Below are 26671 nucleotides of genomic sequence, written 5' to 3'. Positions count from 1 at the left end.
AGTAACAAAAAATGATTGCCCTTTGAACATGCTGAAAGCTTTACTGAAATGTAAGAATTTAAGAAAGAGCAAAATGTAATTAAAAAATTCAAATCGAATGAAAATATTCCAAACAAGAATATGTACAGCATCAAATGCAAGTTGCATTCATGTAACGAATATTTGTGTAATCTCATATTATGGTCGCAAAATGAGAGGAAATTTTTGAAAATATCAAGCTAAAATTGAAAATCATTCTACAGATCAAACTCATTTAAGTACAAATGACCTCATTCAAAAATGTTGATTTAAGCCGATTGCAATGCCAGGCGATTTCAATAAACAATCAATAATGGTGAGTTTTTAAGGTCTGTTGCTTTTAATAACGAAGATTTGACGCTACAGTGAATTGAAGTGGTAAACATAAGCACGTGTTAAAATGTAATCTATAAAGGTGTATTTCAAGGTCTATTAAATTTACACTCAGGTAAATTGAAAAGGTTTGTTTGTTTGTTTGTTGGGGTTTAACGTCCGAGCAGCAATATTTCAGCTATATTCAGACGATGAACATGAAATTGATGATAAAATGAACATGAAATGATGATGAAATGAAAAAGGGATGGGACACAAGGATAATGGGGTTGACAAATTTTGATTGCCACTGGAAATAAGGAGAGGTGGGTAGGGTCGGGCAATTTAGCCTTCTGTGGCGGAGCCCTATGGTTCCTACTCCGGGAGAATATCACAGTAGGGTTCTTTAACGTGCGAGGAACGTGGCATCTTTCCCAACACGGTGCACAACTATGGTTTGCGGTCAGGTTTTCCGTATTATAGCCTGACAACCCCAGCATGTAACACGCCAGGGGTACCCCATTCCACCACGTGGGGCACACATTCCAGTTGCTCTGTGAGCAGAGCGCCCTAGCCCCCGGCTAGGGTTCTGAGCACTATTTAGTCGCCTTTTACGACAAGCTTAGCGCTGCTGCAGGCATATTCTTTTAACACTCGGACCTGCACGGGGCAAATTGAAAAGGTAAACATAAGCACATGTGTATATGTCAAATATGTAAACAATTAATCTCAGCAAAAATGTGCATTTGTATGTAGAAAAGTAAAATACAATTAAGGTGTTGTTTGATCTCTCATAGGGGATCCCCAGGCGTTCGGGAAGTTCTGGTTGTTATCCATATCTCCAACAAGACGAAAAATGTCTTGTTTCGACTACACAACTCGTGGTCTTCATCGAGAAGTCTCTTTGACTAGAATGGATCCGTCATGAGTCCAGAAAGAGTCTATTTTTTCTTTTAGACGAAGATTATTAAGGCGGTATAACAGGTCATATCTATGTTTGGTCAAATTTTCAGCAATAAAAGTTTTATGTGGATTTCCCTTCAGTTTTCGTCTGTTGCTGAATACAAGTTGTCTGGCGATACGATAAGAATCGCACTGTAATAGAGATCTTGCCGTCACGAATTTCATCAATAGGATGAGATCTACCTATGTCGATCGGGGTCAGCTCTACGTTTAGCTTATCCTTACAGATGTTGAGACCTAGTGTATCAGTATCTATTGGTTTGATTGTCTCACCATTTTTACCAACCTGAGCAGAAACATTGTTGAAACGAAGACTGGTTCTTCTTGAGTATTGTACCTGTTCCTCTATTCTACTTTCTATACGTTCGAGTTTCGTCTTTAACACCCGAATTTCATCATTTTGCCTGGAAATTTCGGTATCTTTGCTTTTTATAGCACGTTCATTTTCTTGAATCAGTTCTATATGAGGCTTAAGACAGTCACTCACTATTTCCTTTATTTGTGGTTTAATGTGATCAATGACTTGTTTTGCTGATAAGTGGAATTATAGAGTCCATGAACTCGTCATTTCTGAATGTTGCGCATACAACGTCTGATAATTTCAGTATAGTTTCATTCTCGACAGAATTTACCGGAATATTGTCTTCGGTTGAAGCCCCGGAATTTGATAAGTTCTTCTCTGTGAGAGGGGCGGATGGATTGTCGAGCAGAATTGTTTTACCTGCTTGTTGCATAGATGGTGACAAGGTATCAGGGCTGCTAAGTAATTCATTACGTTTACCACCAGCCTTGGGAGTTTGGGTCAGAAACTTGTCTAATGACGATTGTGTGTCTTTGTTTTTGTCTTTGTTTACCTGGTCAGCCATTTTATTTGTATTACAGCTCAACTTGGTGTTCAAAATTAAATGTCACTGGATACATCTTTTTTAAAACAAAATATCTTCTCTTGAGTTTCTCAATCCCTCAGGAAGACTTTAGATTTGGTCAAATGTTCAATAATACATTTTAATATAAATTTTCCTCTCTATTTTAACTCCATGAAAAATCTACGTCATCATACTCAAGGGCAGACAACAATTTTTTTATACACTTTTTGTATCGCTAAAGTCAAAAGTAAATAGAATATGCAGGACTTCAAGTATCCTTTTTTTAATTTCTTGTTATTAGAAGGGGTTTATGTTCATGTACAAACACCAATGTATAAGTGCTAACACTGAAATAATAGCCAATCTTTGTTGCTGATTTTTTTGTGTTCCAGTTTTCATTTTCATTCAATCATTAGCCGAAAAGAGGGCGGCAGCACGTTTCACCGCCATGTTGACGTCACTAGCAACGAACAAACAATATCCTTTACAGTACAAACGCATTCGGGGGTATGGGCTCTGTACCGACGGGATCGGAAACCCATCAAGCATAAGTTTGCACAAAAGCCGGGAATAAGATATGTGTCTTGCATCGAATATCCTGCATTTCAACACCATTTGGATGAAAGGTCATACTACTATACATCGTGTACTAAATTTACAACTCTAGATCAAACCTAAAATTAAGGAGGTATTACGAGGTCAGCGAATGCTATTTTTAATCAGTAGCTGGTTGATGGCATTGTCTAGGGTGCTTGATTCGGTGCAGTCGTTATTGCCATAGGTGTCACAGTTATACGAGTTCCACCATGAGAATGATTCAATTTTTCCTTTGCAAGATCAAATGCTAAGAATATTTCGGAAGCTTGTAGTAGGCATGCGTACGTACTTTATTTTTTCTGCGGTATGAAAAACAAATACAGGATTCGATGTAGCAGTGCAGCGAACAGATTCGCCAATTTATGATACTTGTACATACTTACTTCATCATGATGACAATGGTGCCCAGCACATTCTACAGCAAAGGTATCAGGTCCGTGCACTTTTGCACTCACCATTTGCACAACTGGAATCGACAAAAAATATTTCCATAGTTAACTATAAAACATACATACTGGCAAAAAATATTGATATTTGTAATATAATGTAGCAAATTTGTTATATACTTTACAGTGTGACATTAATTGCTCATAAATAAATCAACATACAGGAATGGATCCAGATATTTTGAAATGGGGGTCCAGACATCATTATAAATCACCAGGTAACTAGAAACCATACATGGGAGAAGCCCTAAAGCAATAGCATTAGTAAACTTGCCAGTTTCTGTATTTAGAAGTTTTGCCTAGTACATGAAATGACTTTAATTTATTGTTTTAAACTCACCACTTAAAACCACTTCAATGATCTTCCTGGTTATGAGGAGATATTGTTTTAACAATCACCACCTGTCAGTCTGGTGAACAGCAACCTATTCTACTTTTACTTATGTTACCTGTTATTAACAGTTATTGAAACAAAGATGTGCTCATGAAGTACACTGTACTACATTTTTGTAAATATTAATACGCTGGGAGCGTTCGTTTATCCTGCGTTTTGTGAGACGTAGCGTACGGTGTTGGTGTCATATTTGGTAACGTCGAAATCGGCAAAATTTCGACGTCTTTTTTTTGTATTGCGACGTAAATTGTTCTATAATTGTTACGTGTAAAAAGACGTGTGCTTATTTATTTCTTTACATAAAATAACACACACAACATGTTTTATTATTTAATTATCCGATTCGATATTATTTTTCGTACGTTTTGGTCAATTGAAATGATCAGATTACATTCTGATATGGTAAATAGTTTGGCATCATTCATTTAAAAATGATTTGATGGAAATTTTATCCTTTGAGAAAAATGTTGGGAATTATGAAAACATATTTCGTGATGCGCTAAAAAATAGTAAAACACCCTCACTAAAACAGAAAGCCAACAAGCAAAAAAGTCAGTAACCCCCCCAAGCCCCCCCCCCCCCAGGAAATCAAATTGTGGAAGCGTATAAAGTGATCTTATTTCTTTCCTATTTGGTTTTATATCTCTACTGTAAATGTACATTGTATGTTGAATACGTGTACTCGTTTCTGAATTCTAGTATCTGTTGCTAAACATAAAACATTGCTAAACATTTCGAGAAAACAAAACCTTGGCAAAGCTCCCTCTTTGAGAAAATTTGAGAGCGAAATCTCCCGTTTTAATTATACGACGAAAAAATCTTGCGGGCGTATAATGTTATGGCGCAGTCGTCGTGGTAGGCGGCGACGTCGTCGTCTGGGGACACTTCATTTCCGTGCGATAACTTAAGTTGTGGTTGACGAATTGTTCTGAAATGTTGATATGATTTTACCAACAACTAAGAAGATTCCAATTTGATTTGGACTTTGTTGCCCTTGCCACTTTAGAAAAAATAGTAAAAAAAGGGTAAAAATAAGTGTTTTATTAAAACCCACGTGGATTTTTTTTTTCGATTTTAATTAGGTGTATTAGATTTGGAAAAAAAAAAAAAAAAACATTTTTGCAATATTTGTACAGCTTATTATATCTTATAACCAAAACAATTCTCAAGAGGTAATTAAGACATAAAATACGTTGATTTTACAATATTTCACTAGCGAATGTGCAAGGGCGTGTCTACATATTTTAAAAATACTTCGATACAGACACGCTGATCCCGATTTCACCAGGGCATCATTGCATATGAACAGACAGGAGTGCGCGCAAGAGAGAAAGGGGGCTTTCTTTTTCCTGTTTTCTTTTCAACATTTCTTTTTTTCTAATTCATTACATCCACAGTAGTATTAATTCAATCTAGTATGTCGTAACTTTTCAATACTTTTTATTGTTTTTAAAACTGACCTTTAAAGAGTTTTTACGTCGCAAAACAGAACGTTTTTGAAAACATAAAAAAATACGCTTTGTGACATTTTTGTTAGACACGGTTTTACATTATATATATAACCCATTTGTTAAGCCAAAGAAAAATTGAAATGATAAAACCATAGAGGTGGATGAATACATTTTTAAGTATATGAAGAAATCGACTCAACACCATTTGCCTTTTTGAACAATTCGTTCGAATTTCGCATGGTGTACGCGTGAATAAATAAAATATAAAAATTTTAGATGTCGTGACATTTTGGTTAGACACAGACAAAATGCTGCGCTAACATACATGTTCAACCAAGTACCATTATTTTTAGAATGTACTATCTGCAGCATATATACATGTAAAACTCAAAATGTCATAGTTATTAGTTTACTCAAAGCTAACGAAAAAAGCTTTTGATAAAGACCGGGTAGCACGCAAACGTCGGAAAAAAGACAACGTGACATCACAACATACTTGCGTATTTAGCTACTATTAAAACTCATTATTTTTTTAGAACTAACATGATATTCTGAATATTTATACAGTCCTTTAAGCGTGAATATACTTTGATAAAAATACTATTCGTTGTTATATTTTACAACGGTAAGCAAGAAAGTAGCCAATGGCCAACGTCGAAAAAAATTAAGGTTTGTGACAGAATTGCAATACGGACAAAAAAGCTTTTAACAAAAAAACTGATTGAACATTTTATATATATTTTCATTGGGGTTATGTAATAAGTTTTCATTATAGTTAATGAAAGTCCCGATTAAAAAAAGTTGTTCGCATAACTTTTAAATTTTGTCTTCAAATCGATTTCTTTCCATTTTTACAATTTCCACATCAAAGGGGAGACATTTGTGATATTGTAATACGCTTTGATCTTATCATTACGTCATGACATCGTCTGCAGCACAAACCGTTCTTCCCAAAAAGTTTGCTTTATCAAAATACGCCAAGAAACAACTTAGATATATTGGTGAAATGGGAAGCAAGCATTTCTTAATGTTACTCGTCCACATATGAAAATGGACGTTGTTGTAATCGAATAGTGCTTTCCCTCCGCAATGAATGGCATCTTTTAAAGATTTTTTTATTGTACTCCTAAACCAACAACCATTTTCGAACATTTTAATATCTATATTGTTTTGATTACTTCACATTCTACTAGCAACATTTAAGTTTTCGTAACCAGCCCCGGACACCAACAACGTACACAACGTCTGAGCGTTTATCGTGCGTTTGGGTATTGAGCGTGCGTGAACCTAAATTTCTCAAGGAGTGTAGAACTTAATGCAGAAAATTTATAAATGACAAACCGATAGTGATCGATAATCGGTTGGTTGACCCTTACTGATTATGATCGATAATCGAATGGCATTTTCAAACGATTGCGCATCACTAATATCCATGGACATATTTGTAAACTTTACAAATATGTCCATGGATATTATAAGGGATTGCTCCGATTAGTGTTTCTGCAGGGCCTAAACTGAGTAAGTTCAATTGCTTTCATTAAACAAGCAATATTGATGAAAAATTTGGGATCAAAAACTGTTTCAAAGAACAACGTAATTATGCTAATTGCAGGGATGCATAGATGGATACTATATAAATGCATATCACATGTCTAAGTTTATTTACTATTGTACTTACTCAGTAAAGTGTGAACTAGAACAACAAACCCCGTCATCGTACCAAGCTAGCAAATGATAAGAACATTTTCGACCACAGTGAATGTTATTTAACAATTGCTTTATCAATGTTTGAACTTTCTTCAAATCACGAACTGTAGTAGACTTACAGTACTACTGAAGGCCAACCGTCTGATTATCAATTCTAGATAACCACAAAATAATTTGCTCATGTGATTTGAAACATTCAAAGAGAAATTGTATGAATATTATTGTTTTAGATTTCGTTTATAATTCCTGGATGCACATCTAAATACGTATACCTTTGACTGAGTACCGGTCAAAAATTTACATTTAATGAAGTTGTTTTCCTTTTGGCATGGTTTAGGACTTGTATTGTAGGTTGTTTGACCATGTGCTGATTATATTACATATATATACTCATCAAAAGAAGAACAAAAAATCATTTGAATTTTTTAAATATTCAAATGATTTATATCGATATTAAAGTTTACACCTTTTACTATATTACGGATAATCATTTTATATTGCAGTACTTCCGTTTTGACATTTCTCGTTTCAAACTTAACATAGGAATTTTCCACTTTTTGATTTTGCATTTACAAATTAACATTTCGCAGCTACAATTTTATTTCAATGGTTTTTTATTTGACATGTCTCATTTCCATGTTTCCAATTTGACATGACTAAGTTCCATGTTTACAATTCCCCCTTTCAACTTGTCGATTCTAATTTCTAAGTGGGCAATATTTTTACTAAAAAAGGTATGTCAGTTCATCTTTGATCGCGTGAAATTTAAGCCAATATTACTGCCATTTTAGATCTACAGCATATTCTGGTCGCAAACAAACTGTAATAAAAATGCGTTTCGTAATTTTGCTGAAATATTGTATAATGTTTAGTATAATAGATCATTTGTATGACTATATATATACATATACACAAAACATATGTGAATATATATAGAATGGTTGGGTTACGGTTAGTTCATCGCCTAGACTGTGTATGTAAATATGTTAATTGGTGTAACTATGTTAGAAATACTTGAATCCTTTTCCTGCGTTTTCTTGCAAAAGAAAGGTGGGAGTTGCGGTATTATTGACGAAAAAAATGTTCATATTATTAACTTGTATGATCCAAATAGTATAAGCGAAAAATGTGCTTTTTTCAATGATTGTTAAGATAAACAAGAGGCGATTATGCGGTATTCTGCTTGAAGATTTTAACTGCGTCGTTCACACGTACCTAGATCGCTTGCACAACGCAACGAACAAGTGATACGGATGCTGCCGAACTGTAATCGGTAACGGAATTGTATGACCTGTATGATGTTTGGCGGGATCATAACCCCGATACAAAGCGATTCACCTTTCAACGTAATAAGTAAATATCCAGAATTTATTTCAATTTTGTTCCTCTATTTAAAAAAGTAAAATATTTAATTCACGCATCAAATATTTTCCTTTCAGCGATCATGATATTGTCACCGGGTAGGTTTGCATGGGAAACTTTAATCATTCATTCATTCATACATCCATTCATTCATCCATTTATTCCTTCATACGTTCATTCTATCATAACAACCTAACAATTAGGATTTCTACAAATATTGTTCCTGTCCTCGGTACCACGTGTAGTTCCGGAACGGCCTGACAAGTTACAGATTTTGACACCAGGCGCGTAGCTGAGGCCAAATTGAAGTGTAGGCAAAATTACGACAGGGGGTCCGGGGGGGGGGAGGCGAAGCTCCGCGGAGACAGCGTTTTAGAGCATCATTTATGCCTTTGTGCATTTTATCTCCAAAAAAAAAAAAAAAATATTGGCAAAATTAAGTGCAGGCAAAAGATTTTTTGCTTAACGGCAACTACGCGCCTGGACACGAGGCGATGTTCTTATCTGAAACTGTTATTTAAAGTCAGTTTGTATTTTGTACCGGACCGGGGAAGGTTATTATATACGTGTGACGAAGGTATACTTGAATTTGAATTATTCATGTGCCGGCCAAACATAATATTTTCCAACAAATATTCAATTTGTAAATTGTTAAATGTTCATTAAATTGTGGAAAGCCGATTTTCCTATTTATATAGAAATTTATATTGTTATGTGACCAATTCGTAATTGTATCACAGAATTTCCTGAGAAGGCTTCTGATTTGTGTATCGAATACAGCTAGACTATACATGTACATGTCGTTTCACCATCTTGACAGAGCATGCGTTACGTCTCATTGAACACAAAGAATTTAAAGTTCCAGTCAATTGATGTTTATACAAATAAATACCACATTGTGAAATTGGATTTTTAAATTTTCAATTTCTTTCTATTGTTTTATTGTTTATACTGTTTGTTTCGTAAAAATAATATTTCAAAAAATATTTTACAGAAATTTGTGTCGCTTTTCCGGTTGTATGTCAAACACTGCATGTAAATACTAACGGAGACAATAATTGACTTCGACTGACATCATATGGTGAGTATTCATTATTCATTTCACATTTTCATTTCATTTCATTTTATTTCAATGCATGCTTTATTGATATAATTGGATTTTATGGCTTTTTGGAGTGGTTACCGGCGGGGACGCTTCTCCTAAACATGGGGGGGGGGGGGGGTCTATAGCTTCATTGACCCCAGAGAATATTGAGTTGATGATTCAGCTTATCAATGCTCATCCAGAGTATAAAGTAACAATTGAAGAGTAAGGAAGGAAACCGTGGTGTCAAATGTTAAAAATCGGACAGTAATATTATGGATGATGTAGATGTGGTGGAGTGGATATTTTGTATATTACAATTATTATTTTTATCTTTGCATTTCTGATTACTTAATTATAAAAATTGTGTTCATTCTTGCTATACATGTATTATAATGTGTATTGCATTTATTGTCATGAATGGTCAGAGATCATTCCATGCCTCAGTGATTCCACTACTAGTTAACTATGTGTTGATTTAATGGTTGAGTGCATCTTTATAGCAGGTGCTCTCTATTCCTATACTCTTAGGTTTTATCATTCTATTTTGGAAAAACTCTGATTGTTTGTCTTTTTATTGGTTCATTTTGGTCATATGTCACATTTGGAGGGAAATTCTATTGTTTCTTTCTCTTGACAGCCAGATTTGTGATTGATTGGCAGACATATCAATTTCTAGTCAACTTTATTAATTTACTTTGGTTTTCTGCATTTATTTCTAGTGGACAACTTTTTCTGTATTTAAGGTACGTTATCCTTTACTTATGTTTTTGTCTATAGTTCCATATTCCACAGTTTTATGAGTGTTGTATGTAAGATTTGTATAAATGGCCAGAGTGTGTGATTTCTGGGTAAAAGTGTTGTATATAATAACAAAACACATAAGAGTATAAAAAAATCATTAATTTTATTGATAAAAACAGTTAAATATTGTTTAAAATACTTAAAATCATAAAAAGGCTAAATTTAGAGATCAAAAGATTAAAATAACAGATAAATCATATTTTTCATTATAAACCCGTTAACTTTTGACTATATGTTCTAATAGGTAAATGTAAATAGTTTTATGTTGAAATGATTACTGATTATATGATTGGTTGGAAATACAATACACATCTTGAATCAACGCCTTGAGTTTTATTTATCCCTAAATGGTGCTACAACCACTAGGTTACATAGATACTCGATTTCCAGCTAATGCTGAAAATGTTTTAGAACATAACAGTTCTGAGAGCAGGTCTGATGAGGAATATTAAGTTTTCATAGAGTCAAATGATTACTCATGGTCACGCTATGGTGTCTTGAATCCTTTGGCGAATGGATTTCAACCTATCTGTCATCTGTCAGAATAATTTTACAAGGCATGCCGATTCTGTTTTTGACACTTTTGCCAAAAAGTTTCTTGTTCTTCCAACTCCCAAGAGTAAATTTCTTGTTTACATGAGCTCATAATTTCATTACATTTATGAACATCAGTAATTGTGTACTTACACCTTTTCTGCATTCACCAGTGCTGAAATGTTAGAAGGGTGCAATTACATGTATGTATTGTTACTAAAAGTTGATTGATGGGGTACATCATGATCCTAATTTGACTAGTAATTGGATAGACCGTACATGTATGTCCTATGTCATTGAATAAAATGAAGCCAACCTTAGTAGTAATGGTCAGCACTCTAGACCACTTTAATGACCTTCTCCATGGGGTTTTCTATTGTACATGTAAATGTGCACTCGAGCGGAAGATCTGTTGGAAGCAGTTTTCAACATATTGGACACCTGGTTGTGCAATATGATGACTAATGGTCTGTTATTGATTATCGCACAGGACCTAGTTTGACCTTATGATGACATTTTGTCTAAGACTAAGTGACCAAGGAATAGAGGGGGACGGGAAGGGGACCTTGGGGAACCGACAATGGACCATGAGTGACCGAAAGTGGACCTTTGACCGATGGAGGAAACATGGAGCTTTTGACCTAGAAATGGTACCCTTAAATGTTGGGACGGAAACGACCCCCATGGGAACTATCTTAAGTGTCATAATTAGGTTTATTTTATGATAAGACATTCTATACATAGGTAATTATAAAGAAGGGGGAGGGGAATTATGACTTATCTTTTTTTTGTATATTGTGTTTGATTTATTTCTACATTCTAACGTGTATTGTTTTTAATTATTTTGTGTGTAACTTCATTGTCATTGTGTAATAATGTCAAATTGATTGGACACTTTGAATAGATGTTTTCAGTAGATGTTCATCTTTCGTTTTTTTTTTAATGTAAAATGGCTTTGTTTATGAATACATTTATGGTGCAACTCGGATGTTTGATCGTTTTAGTATTGTTTCAATTTTTTTGAAGGATTTTGGACTTTTTACTGATATAGTATGTTTTCAAGTTACTTACACTCAAACTTCAAACATGTTATGAGGCTCCGATAGTAAATATGTTTGTAATGCTGTCGCTAACGGTTTTGATAGGTGTTTTGAGTTTCATCTGTTTTGAGCTATCCTTTTTTTGTAAGGAGATCTTTGTTTAGTATAGTTTTATTACACAACAAAATTTCTTTTTCTTTTATATTTTATTTACAATTCATATTCATTGTTCCATTCGTCGTGGTGTCGTCTGTTTTTCGAATCCGGGTTCTGCTCCATGGTCTGTTCCATAACGTGTTCTTTATTTCTTCCCCATTAAGTAATTTCACGATCCGATCTTCTTATAATTCCGCTTTACTATGAGTCTTCTTGTCGTTCGAGTATGATTGGCGTCACTGTATTTAACCTACTCTCACTTTTGTTCCTCGGATTACATGACTTCTGGTCTTTGTACTAGGTTTCCAATGTATATCCTATATAGCTCCTATTTTTGACGAACTATCCTCTCATTATATTAGATCCAGGTATCATAGATCAATTTGATTCATCTAGTTGAACTTTTGTTACTTTCTTGATTTATTGAGATCGTTGTTTCTTATACGAGGATGCACGATATTCCCCTCTTGTTTCAACTTGTATTTGATATTCTGACGTTGTACCAATTGTTTTTAGTTCTTAATACATCTCCCCGAAATCCTCTCTATACAGTTCCATTTATATGTGTCACATATGTTTTCTGGCTGGCTTTTTTTCTTTCATCCAGCTGGTCTACCACAATGTCTTTTTGGGGTCTCACGTTCTTTTGTCAGTTCACTCTTTGGTTTGCACTGTGCACATTCTGTCGGTCATCGCACGTGTATTGCATCACACTCTGGTGACCTCTTCTAAATGAATCAGTCGATAGGGAACTATATTGTAAATATTTATTACTCCGGGTGCGTCCATCTTCTTTGAGAGTCGGCTAAGAAGTGATCACATGTCCTTTTCCATCTATATTTACACTCTTCCTAATCCAAGAACACATCTTGAATTTCCCATGTGAAAATGTTGCTCCTCAATCTCAAGTGGTCGGGAGTGCCCTGTTTCATGTCGATCAAGAAATATCCGTGGGGTTTGACGGTGACATACTCGTACGATTTCATAAGGTAATTTGTCTTTTTGTGTAACATTTGTTGGGTCATGGTCTGTGATATGTCTCTGGGATTTTTCTTTTAACAAAACCAGGTAATGGCCATTCAGACTAATGGTTCTGTGATACTTATTTTTGTTGAACAGATTCTGGACCAACAACATGACACTTAAATTTTTATGGTGAGAATATTTCGTGAAGAGATGCGAGATAGATTCAGTGACCGAATTCATCATATCGTCTAGAACAAGCAAGTGTCTCTCCCTGGGATCCAAGGTGTGAAGGTCGGGGAGTCCTTGTGCAAAGTCGACATCCTCCATGGTTCCATAAATCGTCTGGTACACGCCATATTACTACGTTTTTCGATCGGGTCTTGGCATCATCATGTGCTTTACGTTTTGTACGAATCGGCGTAAAAACATCGTATTTCCACTTCCGGTGCTATGTCGCTGGTAAAGGAATGGGCCGACGGCATGAAATGGTCGTCCAAGTATCCTTTGGGTACGTCGAACGCAAGGGGATTGTCTGTCAAATGTATGAAAAAGTTTTCGTCAGCTGGGTCCTTTGGCAAGCTTTCTGGAGGTTCATCCTGGATCGATTGGCGTAGCCCTTTCATCGAGGTATAAGGGTCTTGGCGTAGTCTATTCATCAAAGTATCTTGTTTTCTATCCTCAAAGAATACTTGTGAAGTGCGGGGTTTTAAAGAATCTTAGTCCGATACGTCGGTTTGACTGGGTCTTATCTGTGGGTAGAGTCTGTACTATGTCGTATCTGAATATTTACGGTGAACTAATCTCATATGTCTGTTTAAACTATCCATTCTAGTCAAAGACTTTGAACTGATGGAACAGGGGAACATGTTTACTCTACGATAGTCCATTTACTACTGTCACTTTGTCCGGGTTAAACCCGTTTATATATGATTCATTGTTTCTAGAACATTGTTTGGTTTACCATAAGTGTATGAATGGTTGTTTATTGATGTATGTGTGTGTGTGATTGAGGTCAGATACACCCTAACTCTAACTTAACCATAACCCTGAACAAACATCAACATCTGACCCCCACCTTAAATATAACCCTAAGCCTGACCAAACACTTAACCATAGGCTTAACCCTTGTCATAGACTTGGTTATGTCTAACAACTTTCTTGACACTAGACCTTTTCTTAAACTCTAACCCTAACCTGACTTTTACTCTATTCATAACACCAGGTGTAACCCTATACTTGACCATACACTTAACCCAAACCCTATCCATAACATAACCCTAACCCCTAACCTAACCCGAACTTAACCATAACCCTAGACAAACATCAACATCTTACCCCAAGCTTAAACATAACCCTAACTAAAGCCTAACCATACTCTTAATCATAAGCTTAGACCTAACCCTAGAATAAACTACAGATTGATCTATTATCAAGATAATGACCTTTCCCTTGTTCTACCTGAAACTTTAAACATAACCATAGCTCCGATTTTATCATGACAGTTCTTTTCACCTTAACGCACTCTCTTCCGAACACTAACCCTAATCATAACCGTGAAAAGAAACAAGTACCTATAACTTATACTAATATCATAACTAACTCTAGATCTAACTAAAATCAAAAACCTCACCCTAGACCACCAAGACCAAAACTTAACACAAGACCTAACCTAAACCTATCTGAATACCTATCCCTAACCCTAGACAAATACTAAGACAGAACGTGCACAATGCAAACCAAAGAATGAACTGACAAAAGAAAGTGAGGGCCCAAAAAGACCTCGTGGGAGACCAGCTGGATGAAAGAAAAAACCAACCAGAAAAAATATGTGACATCCATAAATTAAACTGTATAGAGATGATTTCGGAACAAAGATCGGGGAGATGTATTAAGAACATAAACAAGTACTATCTGTAAAAAAAGATAGCCGACGCAGTAAAATTTTACTTCTAGGTTTCTACATTTCTGTCAAGAAAGTAACACTTGCCACGTAATTTCAAATAATCGATACATTTTTTTTAACGCCATGAAGTTATCAGTATTTGGTCAATCGGGAAACAGAATAGCGATCAAGTGACTTGCGTTTCCATAGAAGAGCGTCCTTAAAGTCAAAGGGTAAAAAGTGAAACTGTACCCACTGCGTCGGAAAAAAGTGGTACAACGTCAGAATATCAAATACAAGTAGAAACAAGAGCGGAATATCGTGCATCTTTGTATAAAAAACAATGACCTTAATAAATCCAGAAAGTAACGAAAATGAATCAAATTGATCTACGATACCTGGACCTAATATAATGAGAGGATAGTTCGTCAAAAATAGAAGGAGCTATATAGGATATACGATGAAAACCTAGTACAAAGACCAGAAGTCATGTAATCCGAGGAACAAAATTGAGAGTAGGTTAAATACAGTGACGCCAATCATACTAGGACAAGAAGACTCCTAGTAAAGCGGACTCATAAGAAGATCGGATCGTGAAATTACTTAATGGGGAAGAAATAAAGAACACGTTATGGAACAGACCATGGAGCAGAACCCGGATTCGAAAAACAGACAACACCACGAATGGAACAATGAATATGAATTGTAAATAAAATATAAAAGAAAAAGAAATTTTGTTGCGTAATAAAACTATGCTAAACAAAGACCTTTTTACAAAGAGGGTAGCTCAAAACCGATAACACCTATCAAAACCGTTAGCGACAGCATAACAGACATATTTACCATCGGGGCCTTATAACACGGTTGAAATTCGAGTATAAGTAACTTGAAAGCATACTATAGCAGTAAAAAGTCCAAAATCCTTATAAAAACAGCATACAATACTAAAACAAAAAAAGGGGGTAGAAAACAACTACGAATGAAGATATGGATAGAAAAAAATAAAATCCGCAAATCAATGGTTTACCCAATAGACCCCATAAGGGAACAAATCAAGTACACGCTACATGTAAACATTGTATGAAAAGTATGAAAAAGAAATCAGTTTACCCGATAGAGCCCCATAACACGGATAAAATCGATGAAAAAGTTGAGTGAGGGTTTAATAGGTGATGAAATGGTCGACAATAAAAAATCTAATTTTAATAAAAATGAAGGGCAATACACCATTCAAAGGCACTTAAAGAAAAATCACACTATTGTTTACGCGCTTCTATAGCGCAAACTATTACAGGTACGAGGACACAATTAATTTCGTAGTGCATTTCAACAGACCCATCTTGACGTATAAAAAAAATTCCACCGCTTCAAACTCATTCAAACTTCACCAATATGGAAACATGTATGGAAACAATTCTTCCCTGATGCCATAAGCAATTATGAGTTTTACATTGAAAGTTCCATAGAAACCCATTTTTGGGCTAAAATGCAAAAAAAATGAGAAAAGAAATAGGTTTTTTTTTTTGCTGCATTTCATGTTTATTCCATGAATTGTGAGAAATAAACCCCCAAAACATATAAAAATAGCATGTTTTACAAAAATGGGACCTCTCTTATGGGTAGGTGGACACAATTAATTTCGTAGTGCATTTCAACAGACCCATCTTGACATATAAAAAAAATTCCACCGCTTCAAACTCATTCGAACTTCACCAATATGGAAACATGTATAAAAGCAGATTTCTATGAGAGTGCTAGAAAAATTCACCATCATGTTTTATTTTTAGCAACTTTGCTTCGGAGACCCCGTAGACATGAAAAGTGACCACTGCCAAATGTCCTAAATTTTGACCTTCTTTCAAAGGACCAAATCACAACTTCCACATAAAATTACAGAATGAAAAAAAAAAAAACCTTGTAAATTTGATCCTTGCCCCACATTTCTGCAGTTAGTACTAAGCAATAAAGTTTATGACAGCAAAGAAAAAAAATCAGGAAGAAACACACTAAAAAAGAAGGAACTATATTCGTATACGACGAAAAGTCAAGGGGAATTAATTGTGATCTCGTACCTATTAGATCGGCTTATTTTGAAACTCAAGTAAAGGCTTCTTCTGTGGAAAGCCTATTCATTTCTAAGTCTAACTGCAAAGTTTTACAGAGATTTGTTGAAAAATAAATGATTTATGGCAATTTTTATATCAATGGTATATGTCGCGACTTCAACTTTTTGCAGATTGGGTGAAGAAGTGTCCTCTAAATAGCCACAATTCAAATATTTGACAGATTTTCTGATTTTTTTTTGTTTATTTCCATTGCATTGCATGTTTCTGAAGTAGAAAACACCAGCTAGTCAGCTTTCCATCTGATTTAAGACAGAAATATGTGTTTTAATACGTGACACTGCAGTATTAGAAAATTTTCACATAGTGCAGGGGTACTTATATAAAAACTCATTTTTAGTAGCTAAAAAAGAATGAATCAACCCAAACTTGCTTCCAAAGTGCTATAGACACATTAAATGTACTTTAAAAACAACCAGAGGCAGTGTTTTATAGTAAACTACCAGATGGGGTAATTAAAATCAAGCCAGGACCAGGGTTGTAAAACTGCGGGTTTTGGTAAATATTCCATTTATACAAAGATTTTACCCCTACAGCCACAAAATAGTGAAAAGATATTTTAAAATGCATGTTTTGATGCTTATGTGGTACATATGAACTCATCTGGATGTTACTTTTTCATATCAAGTCAGGTTTTTTCTGCTTTTAGGCTTTTTAGTGTATGACCGGCTCCAAAATAAGTGTTTTTCATCAACTCAGTAGGGATTTAAGTGAGACGTTTATTCAAAACATATGGAAAAGAATGGGAAATCATGGTTGTTTTTACATTTTTAAGACATTTCTCTCCCATAATCCAGAATTTCATACCAATGCAGTGCAAGGGAGTATTCCAAGAAGTTGAGACCATTGACTAACACTGTAATTTTGCCATATGACCTTTGCCGCAGGTTAAAAACAGATTCTAAATGTTAAATTTTTTACCTTTACCCTGTCCACTGCTTATGAATAGTGTTTATTTGCTGTTATTATGACACTGTGTGTGCAAAAAACTCAAAATGAGACAATAATTAGCTCATTTGCCCAATTCTTCCCTGATGCCATAAGCAATTATGAGTTTTACATTGAAAGTCCCATAGAAACCCATTTTTGGGCTAAAATGCCAAAAAAATGAGAAAAAGAAATAGGTTTTTTTTTGCTGCATTTCATGTTTATTCCATGAATTGTGAGAAATAAACCCCCAAAACATATAAAAATAGCATGTTTTACAAAAATGGGACCTCTCTTATGGGTAGGTGGACACAATTAATTTCGTAGTGCATTTCAACAGACCCATCTTGACATATAAAAAAAATTCCACCGCTTCAAACTCATTCAAACTTCACCAATATGGAAACATGTATAAAAGCAGATTTCTATGAGAGTGCTAGAAAAATTCACCATCATGTTTTATTTTTAGCAACTTTGCTTCGGAGACCCCGTAGACATGAAAAGTGACCACTGCCAAATGTCCTAAATTTTGACCTTCTTTCAAAGGACCAAATCACAACTTCCACATAAAATTACAGAATGAAAAAAAAAAAAAAACCTTGTAAATTTGATCCTTGCCCCACATTTCTGCAGTTAGTACTAAGCAATAAAGTTTATGACAGCAAAGAAAAAAAATCAGGAAGAAACACACTAAAAAAGAAGGAACTATATTCGTATACGACAAAAAGTGAAGGGGAATTAATTGTGATCTCGTACCTATTAGATCGGCTTATTTTGAAACTCAAGTAAAGGCTTCTTCTGTGGAAAGCCTATTCATTTCTAAGTCTAACTGCAAAGTTTTACAGAGATTTGTTGAAAAATAAATGATTTATGGCAATTTTTATATCAATGGTATATGTCACGACTTCAACTTTTTGCAGATTGGGTGAAGAAGTGTCCTCTAAATAGCCACAATTCAAATATTTGACAGATTTTCTGATTTTTTTTTCTTTATTTCCATTGCATTGCATGTTTCTGAAGTAGAAAACACCAGCTAGTCAGCGTTCCATCTGATTTAAGACAGAAATATGTGTTTTAATACGTGACACTGCAGTATTAGAAAATTTTCACATAGTGCAGGGGTACTTATATAAAAACTCATTTTTAGTAGCTAAAAAAGAATGAATCAACCCAAACTTGCTTCCAAAGTGCTATAGACACATTAAATGTACTTTAAAAACAACCAGAGGCAGTGTTTTATAGTAAACTACCAGATGGGGTAATTAAAATCAAGCCAGGACCAGGGTTGTAAAACTGCGGGTTTTGGTAAATATTCCATTTATACAAAGATTTTACCCCTACAGCCACAAAATAGTGAAAAGATATTTTAAAATGCATGTTTTGATGCTTATGTGGTACATATGAACTCATCTGGATGTTACTTTTTCATATCAAGTCAGGTTTTTTCTGCTTTTAGGCTTTTTAGTGTATGACCGGCTCCAAAATAAGTGTTTTTCATCAACTCAGTAGGGATTTAAGTGAGACGTTTATTCAAAACATATGGAAAAGAATGGGAAATCATGGTTGTTTTTACATTTTTAAGACATTTCTCTCCCATAATCCAGAATTTCATACCAATGCAGTGCAAGGGAGTATTCCAAGAAGTTGAGACCATTGACTAACACTGTAATTTTGCCATATGACCTTTGCCGCAGGTTAAAAACAGATTCTAAATGTTAAATTTTTTACCTTTACCCTGTCCACTGCTTATGAATAGTGTTTATTTGCTGTTATTATGACACTGTGTGTGCAAAAAACTCAAAATGAGACAATAATTAGCTCATTTGCCCAATTCTTCCCTGATGCCATAAGCAATTATGAGTTTTACATTGAAAGTCCCATAGAAACCCATTTTTGGGCTAAAATGCCAAAAAAATGAGAAAAGAAATAGGTTTTTTTTTGCTGCATTTCATGTTTATTCCATGAATTGTGAGAAATAAACCCCCAAAACATATAATAATAGCATGTTTTACAAAAATGTGACCTCTCTTATGGGTAGGTGGACACAATTAATTTCGTAGTGCATTTCAACAGACCCATCTTGACATATAAAAAAAATTCCACCGCTTCAAACTCATTCAAACTTCACCAATATGGAAACATGTATAAAAGCAGATTTCTATGAGAGTGCTAGAAAAATTCACCATCATGTTTTATTTTTAGCAACTTTGCTTCGGAGACCCCGTAGACATGAAAAGTGACCACTGCCAAATGTCCTAAATTTTGACCTTCTTTCAAAGGACCAAATCACAACTTCCACATAAAATTACAGAATGAAAAAAAAAAAAAAAACCTTGTAAATTTGATCCTTGCCCCACATTTCTGCAGTTAGTACTAAGCAATAAAGTTTATGACAGCAAAGAAAAAAAATCAGGAAGAAACACACTAAAAAAGAAGGAACTATATTCGTATACGACAAAAAGTGAAGGGGAATTAATTGTGATCTCGTACCTATTAGATCGGCTTATTTTGAAACTCAAGTAAAGGCTTCTTCTGTGGAAAGCCTATTCATTTCTAAGTCTAACTGCAAAGTTTTACAGAGATTTGTTGAAAAATAAATGATTTATGGCAATTTTTATATCAATGGTATATGTCACGACTTCAACTTTTTGCAGATTGGGTGAAGAAGTGTCCTCTAAATAGCCACAATTCAAATATTTGACAGATTTTCTGATTTTTTTTTCTTTATTTCCATTGCATTGCATGTTTCTGAAGTAGAAAACACCAGCTAGTCAGCGTTCCATCTGATTTAAGACAGAAATATGTGTTTTAATACGTGACACTGCAGTATTAGAAAATTTTCACATAGTGCAGGGGTACTTATATAAAAACTCATTTTTAGTAGCTAAAAAAGAATGAATCAACCCAAACTTGCTTCCAAAGTGCTATAGACACATTAAATGTACTTTAAAAACAACCAGAGGCAGTGTTTTAGAGTAAACTATCAGATGGGGTAATTAAAATCAAGCCAGGACCAGGGTTGTAAAACTGCGGGTTTTGGTAAATATGCCATTTATACAAAGATTTTACCCCTACAGCCACAAAATAGTGAAAAGATATTTTAAAATGCATGTTTTGATGCTTATGTGGTACATATGAACTCATCTGGATGTTACTTTTTCATATCAAGTCAGGTTTTTTCTGCTTTTAGGCTTTTTAGTGTATGACCGGCTCCAAAATAAGTGTTTTTCATCAACTCAGTAGGGATTTAAGTGAGACGTTTATTCAAAACATATGGAAAAGAATGGGAAATCATGGTTGTTTTTACATTTTTAAGACATTTCTCTCCCATAATCCAGAATTTCATACCAATGCAGTGCAAGGGAGTATTCCAAGAAGTTGAGACCATTGACTAACACTGTAATTTTGCCATATGACCTTTGCCGCAGGTTAAAAACAGATTCTAAATGTTAAATTTTTTACCTTTACCCTGTCCACTGCTTATGAATAGTGTTTATTTGCTGTTATTATGACACTGTGTGTGCAAAAAACTCAAAATGAGACAATAATTAGCTCATTTGCCCAATTCTTCCCTGATGCCATAAGCAATTATGAGTTTTACATTGAAAGTCCCATAGAAACCCATTTTTGGGCTAAAATGCCAAAAAAATGAGAAAAAGAAATAGGTTTTTTTTTGCTGCATTTCATGTTTATTCCATGAATTGTGAGAAATAAACCCCCAAAACATATAAAAATAGCATGTTTTACAAAAATGGGACCTCTCTTATGGGTAGGTGGACACAATTAATTTCGTAGTGCATTTCAACAGACCCATCTTGACATATAAAAAAAATTCCACCGCTTCAAACTCATTCAAACTTCACCAATATGGAAACATGTATAAAAGCAGATTTCTATGAGAGTGCTAGAAAAATTCACCATCATGTTTTATTTTTAGCAACTTTGCTTCGGAGACCCCGTAGACATGAAAAGTGACCACTGCCAAATGTCCTAAATTTTGACCTTCTTTCAAAGGACCAAATCACAACTTCCACATAAAATTACAGAATGAAAAAAAAAAAAAAACCTTGTAAATTTGATCCTTGCCCCACATTTCTGCAGTTAGTACTAAGCAATAAAGTTTATGACAGCAAAGAAAAAAAATCAGGAAGAAACACACTAAAAAAGAAGGAACTATATTCGTATACGACAAAAAGTGAAGGGGAATTAATTGTGATCTCGTACCTATTAGATCGGCTTATTTTGAAACTCAAGTAAAGGCTTCTTCTGTGGAAAGCCTATTCATTTCTAAGTCTAACTGCAAAGTTTTACAGAGATTTGTTGAAAAATAAATGATTTATGGCAATTTTTATATCAATGGTATATGTCACGACTTCAACTTTTTGCAGATTGGGTGAAGAAGTGTCCTCTAAATAGCCACAATTCAAATATTTGACAGATTTTCTGATTTTTTTTTCTTTATTTCCATTGCATTGCATGTTTCTGAAGTAGAAAACACCAGCTAGTCAGCGTTCCATCTGATTTAAGACAGAAATATGTGTTTTAATACATGACACTGCAGTATTAGAAAATTTTCACATAGTGCAGGGGTACTTATATAAAAACTCATTTTTAGTAGCTAAAAAAGAATGAATCAACCCAAACTTGCTTCCAAAGTGCTATAGACACATTAAATGTACTTTAAAAACAACCAGAGGCAGTGTTTTAGAGTAAACTATCAGATGGGGTAATTAAAATCAAGCCAGGACCAGGGTTGTAAAACTGCGGGTTTTGGTAAATATGCCATTTATACAAAGATTTTACCCCTACAGCCACAAAATAGTGAAAAGATATTTTAAAATGCATGTTTTGATGCTTATGTGGTACATATGAACTCATCTGGATGTTACTTTTTCATATCAAGTCAGGTTTTTTCTGCTTTTAGGCTTTTTAGTGTATGACCGGCTCCAAAATAAGTGTTTTTCATCAACTCAGTAGGGATTTAAGTGAGACGTTTATTCAAAACATATGGAAAAGAATGGGAAATCATGGTTGTTTTTACATTTTTAAGACATTTCTCTCCCATAATCCAGAATTTCATACCAATGCAGTGCAAGGGAGTATTCCAAGAAGTTGAGACCATTGACTAACACTGTAATTTTGCCATATGACCTTTGCCGCAGGTTAAAAACAGATTCTAAATGTTAAATTTTTTACCTTTACCCTGTCCACTGCTTATGAATAGTGTTTATTTGCTGTTATTATGACACTGTGTGTGCAAAAAACTCAAAATGAGACAATAATTAGCTCATTTGCCCAATTCTTCCCTGATGCCATAAGCAATTATGAGTTTTACATTGAAAGTCCCATAGAAACCCATTTTTGGGCTAAAATGCCAAAAAAATGAGAAAAGAAATAGGTTTTTTTTTGCTGCATTTCATGTTTATTCCATGAATTGTGAGAAATAAACCCCCAAAACATATAATAATAGCATGTTTTACAAAAATGTGACCTCTCTTATGGGTAGGTGGACACAATTAATTTCGTAGTGCATTTCAACAGACCCATCTTGACATATAAAAAAAATTCCACCGCTTCAAACTCATTCAAACTTCACCAATATGGAAACATGTATAAAAGCAGATTTCTATGAGAGTGCTAGAAAAATTCACCATCATGTTTTATTTTTAGCAACTTTGCTTCGGAGACCCCGTAGACATGAAAAGTGACCACTGCCAAATGTCCTAAATTTTGACCTTCTTTCAAAGGACCAAATCACAACTTCCACATAAAATTACAGAATGAAAAAAAAAAAAAAAACCTTGTAAATTTGATCTTTGCCCCACATTTCTGCAGTTAGTACTAAGCAATAAAGTTTATGACAGCAAAGAAAAAAAATCAGGAAGAAACACACTAAAAAAGAAGGAACTATATTCGTATACGACAAAAAGTGAAGGGGAATTAATTGTGATCTCGTACCTATTAGATCGGCTTATTTTGAAACTCAAGTAAAGGCTTCTTCTGTGGAAAGCCTATTCATTTCTAAGTCTAACTGCAAAGTTTTACAGAGATTTGTTGAAAAATAAATGATTTATGGCAATTTTTATATCAATGGTATATGTCACGACTTCAACTTTTTGCAGATTGGGTGAAGAAGTGTCCTCTAAATAGCCACAATTCAAATATTTGACAGATTTTCTGATTTTTTTTTCTTTATTTCCATTGCATTGCATGTTTCTGAAGTAGAAAACACCAGCTAGTCAGCGTTCCATCTGATTTAAGACAGAAATATGTGTTTTAATACGTGACACTGCAGTATTAGAAAATTTTCACATAGTGCAGGGGTACTTATATAAAAACTCATTTTTAGTAGCTAAAAAAGAATGAATCAACCCAAACTTGCTTCCAAAGTGCTATAGACACATTAAATGTACTTTAAAAACAACCAGAGGCAGTGTTTTAGAGTAAACTATCAGATGGGGTAATTAAAATCAAGCCAGGACCAGGGTTGTAAAACTGCGGGTTTTGGTAAATATGCCATTTATACAAAGATTTTACCCCTACAGCCACAAAATAGTGAAAAGATATTTTAAAATGCATGTTTTGATGCTTATGTGGTACATATGAACTCATCTGGATGTTACTTTTTCATATCAAGTCAGGTTTTTTCTGCTTTTAGGCTTTTTAGTGTATGACCGGCTCCAAAATAAGTGTTTTTCATCAACTCAGTAGGGATTTAAGTGAGACGTTTATTCAAAACATATGGAAAAGAATGGGAAATCATGGTTGTTTTTACATTTTTAAGACATTTCTCTCCCATAATCCAGAATTTCATACCAATGCAGTGCAAGGGAGTATTCCAAGAAGTTGAGACCATTGACTAACACTGTAATTTTGCCATATGACCTTTGCCGCAGGTTAAAAACAGATTCTAAATGTTAAATTTTTTACCTTTACCCTGTCCACTGCTTATGAATAGTGTTTATTTGCTGTTATTATGACACTGTGTGTGCAAAAAACTCAAAATGAGACAATAATTAGCTCATTTGCCCAATTCTTCCCTGATGCCATAAGCAATTATGAGTTTTACATTGAAAGTCCCATAGAAACCCATTTTTGGGCTAAAATGCCAAAAAAATGAGAAAAGAAATAGGTTTTTTTTTGCTGCATTTCATGTTTATTCCATGAATTGTGAGAAATAAACCCCCAAAACATATAATAATAGCATGTTTTACAAAAATGTGACCTCTCTTATGGGTAGGTGGACACAATTAATTTCGTAGTGCATTTCAACAGACCCATCTTGACATATAAAAAAAATTCCACCGCTTCAAACTCATTCAAACTTCACCAATATGGAAACATGTATAAAAGCAGATTTCTATGAGAGTGCTAGAAAAATTCACCATCATGTTTTATTTTTAGCAACTTTGCTTCGGAGACCCCGTAGACATGAAAAGTGACCACTGCCAAATGTCCTAAATTTTGACCTTCTTTCAAAGGACCAAATCACAACTTCCACATAAAATTACAGAATGAAAAAAAAAAAAAAACCTTGTAAATTTGATCCTTGCCCCACATTTCTGCAGTTAGTACTAAGCAATAAAGTTTATGACAGCAAAGAAAAAAAATCAGGAAGAAACACACTAAAAAAGAAGGAACTATATTCGTATACGACAAAAAGTGAAGGGGAATTAATTGTGATCTCGTACCTATTAGATCGGCTTATTTTGAAACTCAAGTAAAGGCTTCTTCTGTGGAAAGCCTATTCATTTCTAAGTCTAACTGCAAAGTTTTACAGAGATTTGTTGAAAAATAAATGATTTATGGCAATTTTTATATCAATGGTATATGTCACGACTTCAACTTTTTGCAGATTGGGTGAAGAAGTGTCCTCTAAATAGCCACAATTCAAATATTTGACAGATTTTCTGATTTTTTTTTCTTTATTTCCATTGCATTGCATGTTTCTGAAGTAGAAAACACCAGCTAGTCAGCGTTCCATCTGATTTAAGACAGAAATATGTGTTTTAATACGTGACACTGCAGTATTAGAAAATTTTCACATAGTGCAGGGGTACTTATATAAAAACTCATTTTTAGTAGCTAAAAAAGAATGAATCAACCCAAACTTGCTTCCAAAGTGCTATAGACACATTAAATGTACTTTAAAAACAACCAGAGGCAGTGTTTTAGAGTAAACTATCAGATGGGGTAATTAAAATCAAGCCAGGACCAGGGTTGTAAAACTGCGGGTTTTGGTAAATATGCCATTTATACAAAGATTTTACCCCTACAGCCACAAAATAGTGAAAAGATATTTTAAAATGCATGTTTTGATGCTTATGTGGTACATATGAACTCATCTGGATGTTACTTTTTCATATCAAGTCAGGTTTTTTCTGCTTTTAGGCTTTTTAGTGTATGACCGGCTCCAAAATAAGTGTTTTTCATCAACTCAGTAGGGATTTAAGTGAGACGTTTATTCAAAACATATGGAAAAGAATGGGAAATCATGGTTGTTTTTACATTTTTAAGACATTTCTCTCCCATAATCCAGAATTTCATACCAATGCAGTGCAAGGGAGTATTCCAAGAAGTTGAGACCATTGACTAACACTGTAATTTTGCCATATGACCTTTGCCGCAGGTTAAAAACAGATTCTAAATGTTAAATTTTTTACCTTTACCCTGTCCACTGCTTATGAATAGTGTTTATTTGCTGTTATTATGACACTGTGTGTGCAAAAAACTCAAAATGAGACAATAATTAGCTCATTTGCCCAATTCTTCCCTGATGCCATAAGCAATTATGAGTTTTACATTGAAAGTCCCATAGAAACCCATTTTTGGGCTAAAATGCCAAAAAAATGAGAAAAGAAATAGTTTTTTTTTTGCTGCATTTCATGTTTATTCCATGAATTGTGAGAAATAAACCCCCAAAACATATAATAATAGCATGTTTTACAAAAATGTGACCTCTCTTATGGGTAGGTGGACACAATTAATTTCGTAGTGCATTTCAACAGACCCATCTTGACATATAAAAAAAATTCCACC

General features: G+C 34.4%; 1 protein-coding gene and 1 pseudogene across 3 annotated transcripts in view; both read right to left on the bottom strand.

Annotated features, from left to right (window-relative positions):
* LOC148612439 (uncharacterized) overlaps positions 1 to 6880 on the bottom strand; it is a 128596-nt gene extending 121716 nt beyond the window's left edge. For 2 of the 3 annotated variants that reach the window (XM_088593857.1, XM_088593858.1), the window contains exons 1-2: positions 6726 to 6879; positions 3140 to 3222 (exon numbers count right to left, since the gene is read on the bottom strand). In XM_088593857.1, coding sequence (XP_088449983.1) covers positions 3140 to 3222; positions 6726 to 6762 — 120 coding nt within the window. In that variant the 5' untranslated portion in view covers positions 6763 to 6879. Of the gene's footprint in view, positions 1 to 3139; positions 3223 to 6725 lie in introns of all 3 variants that reach the window. The other variant, XM_088593860.1, reaches the window with a different exon arrangement.
* Positions 1102 to 2210, bottom strand: LOC148612440 (uncharacterized; annotated as a pseudogene).
* Positions 6881 to 26671: the final 19791 nt, after the last annotated feature.

Source organism: Perna viridis, chromosome 7, assembly GCF_037379345.1.
Source record: "Perna viridis isolate PV_CMFRI_1.1 ecotype Kerala chromosome 7, ASM3737934v1, whole genome shotgun sequence".
Taxonomy (NCBI): domain Eukaryota; kingdom Metazoa; phylum Mollusca; class Bivalvia; order Mytilida; family Mytilidae; genus Perna; species Perna viridis.
Note: the sequence above shows the minus strand (reverse complement) of the source record. Positions and strands in the feature narration are given on the sequence as shown.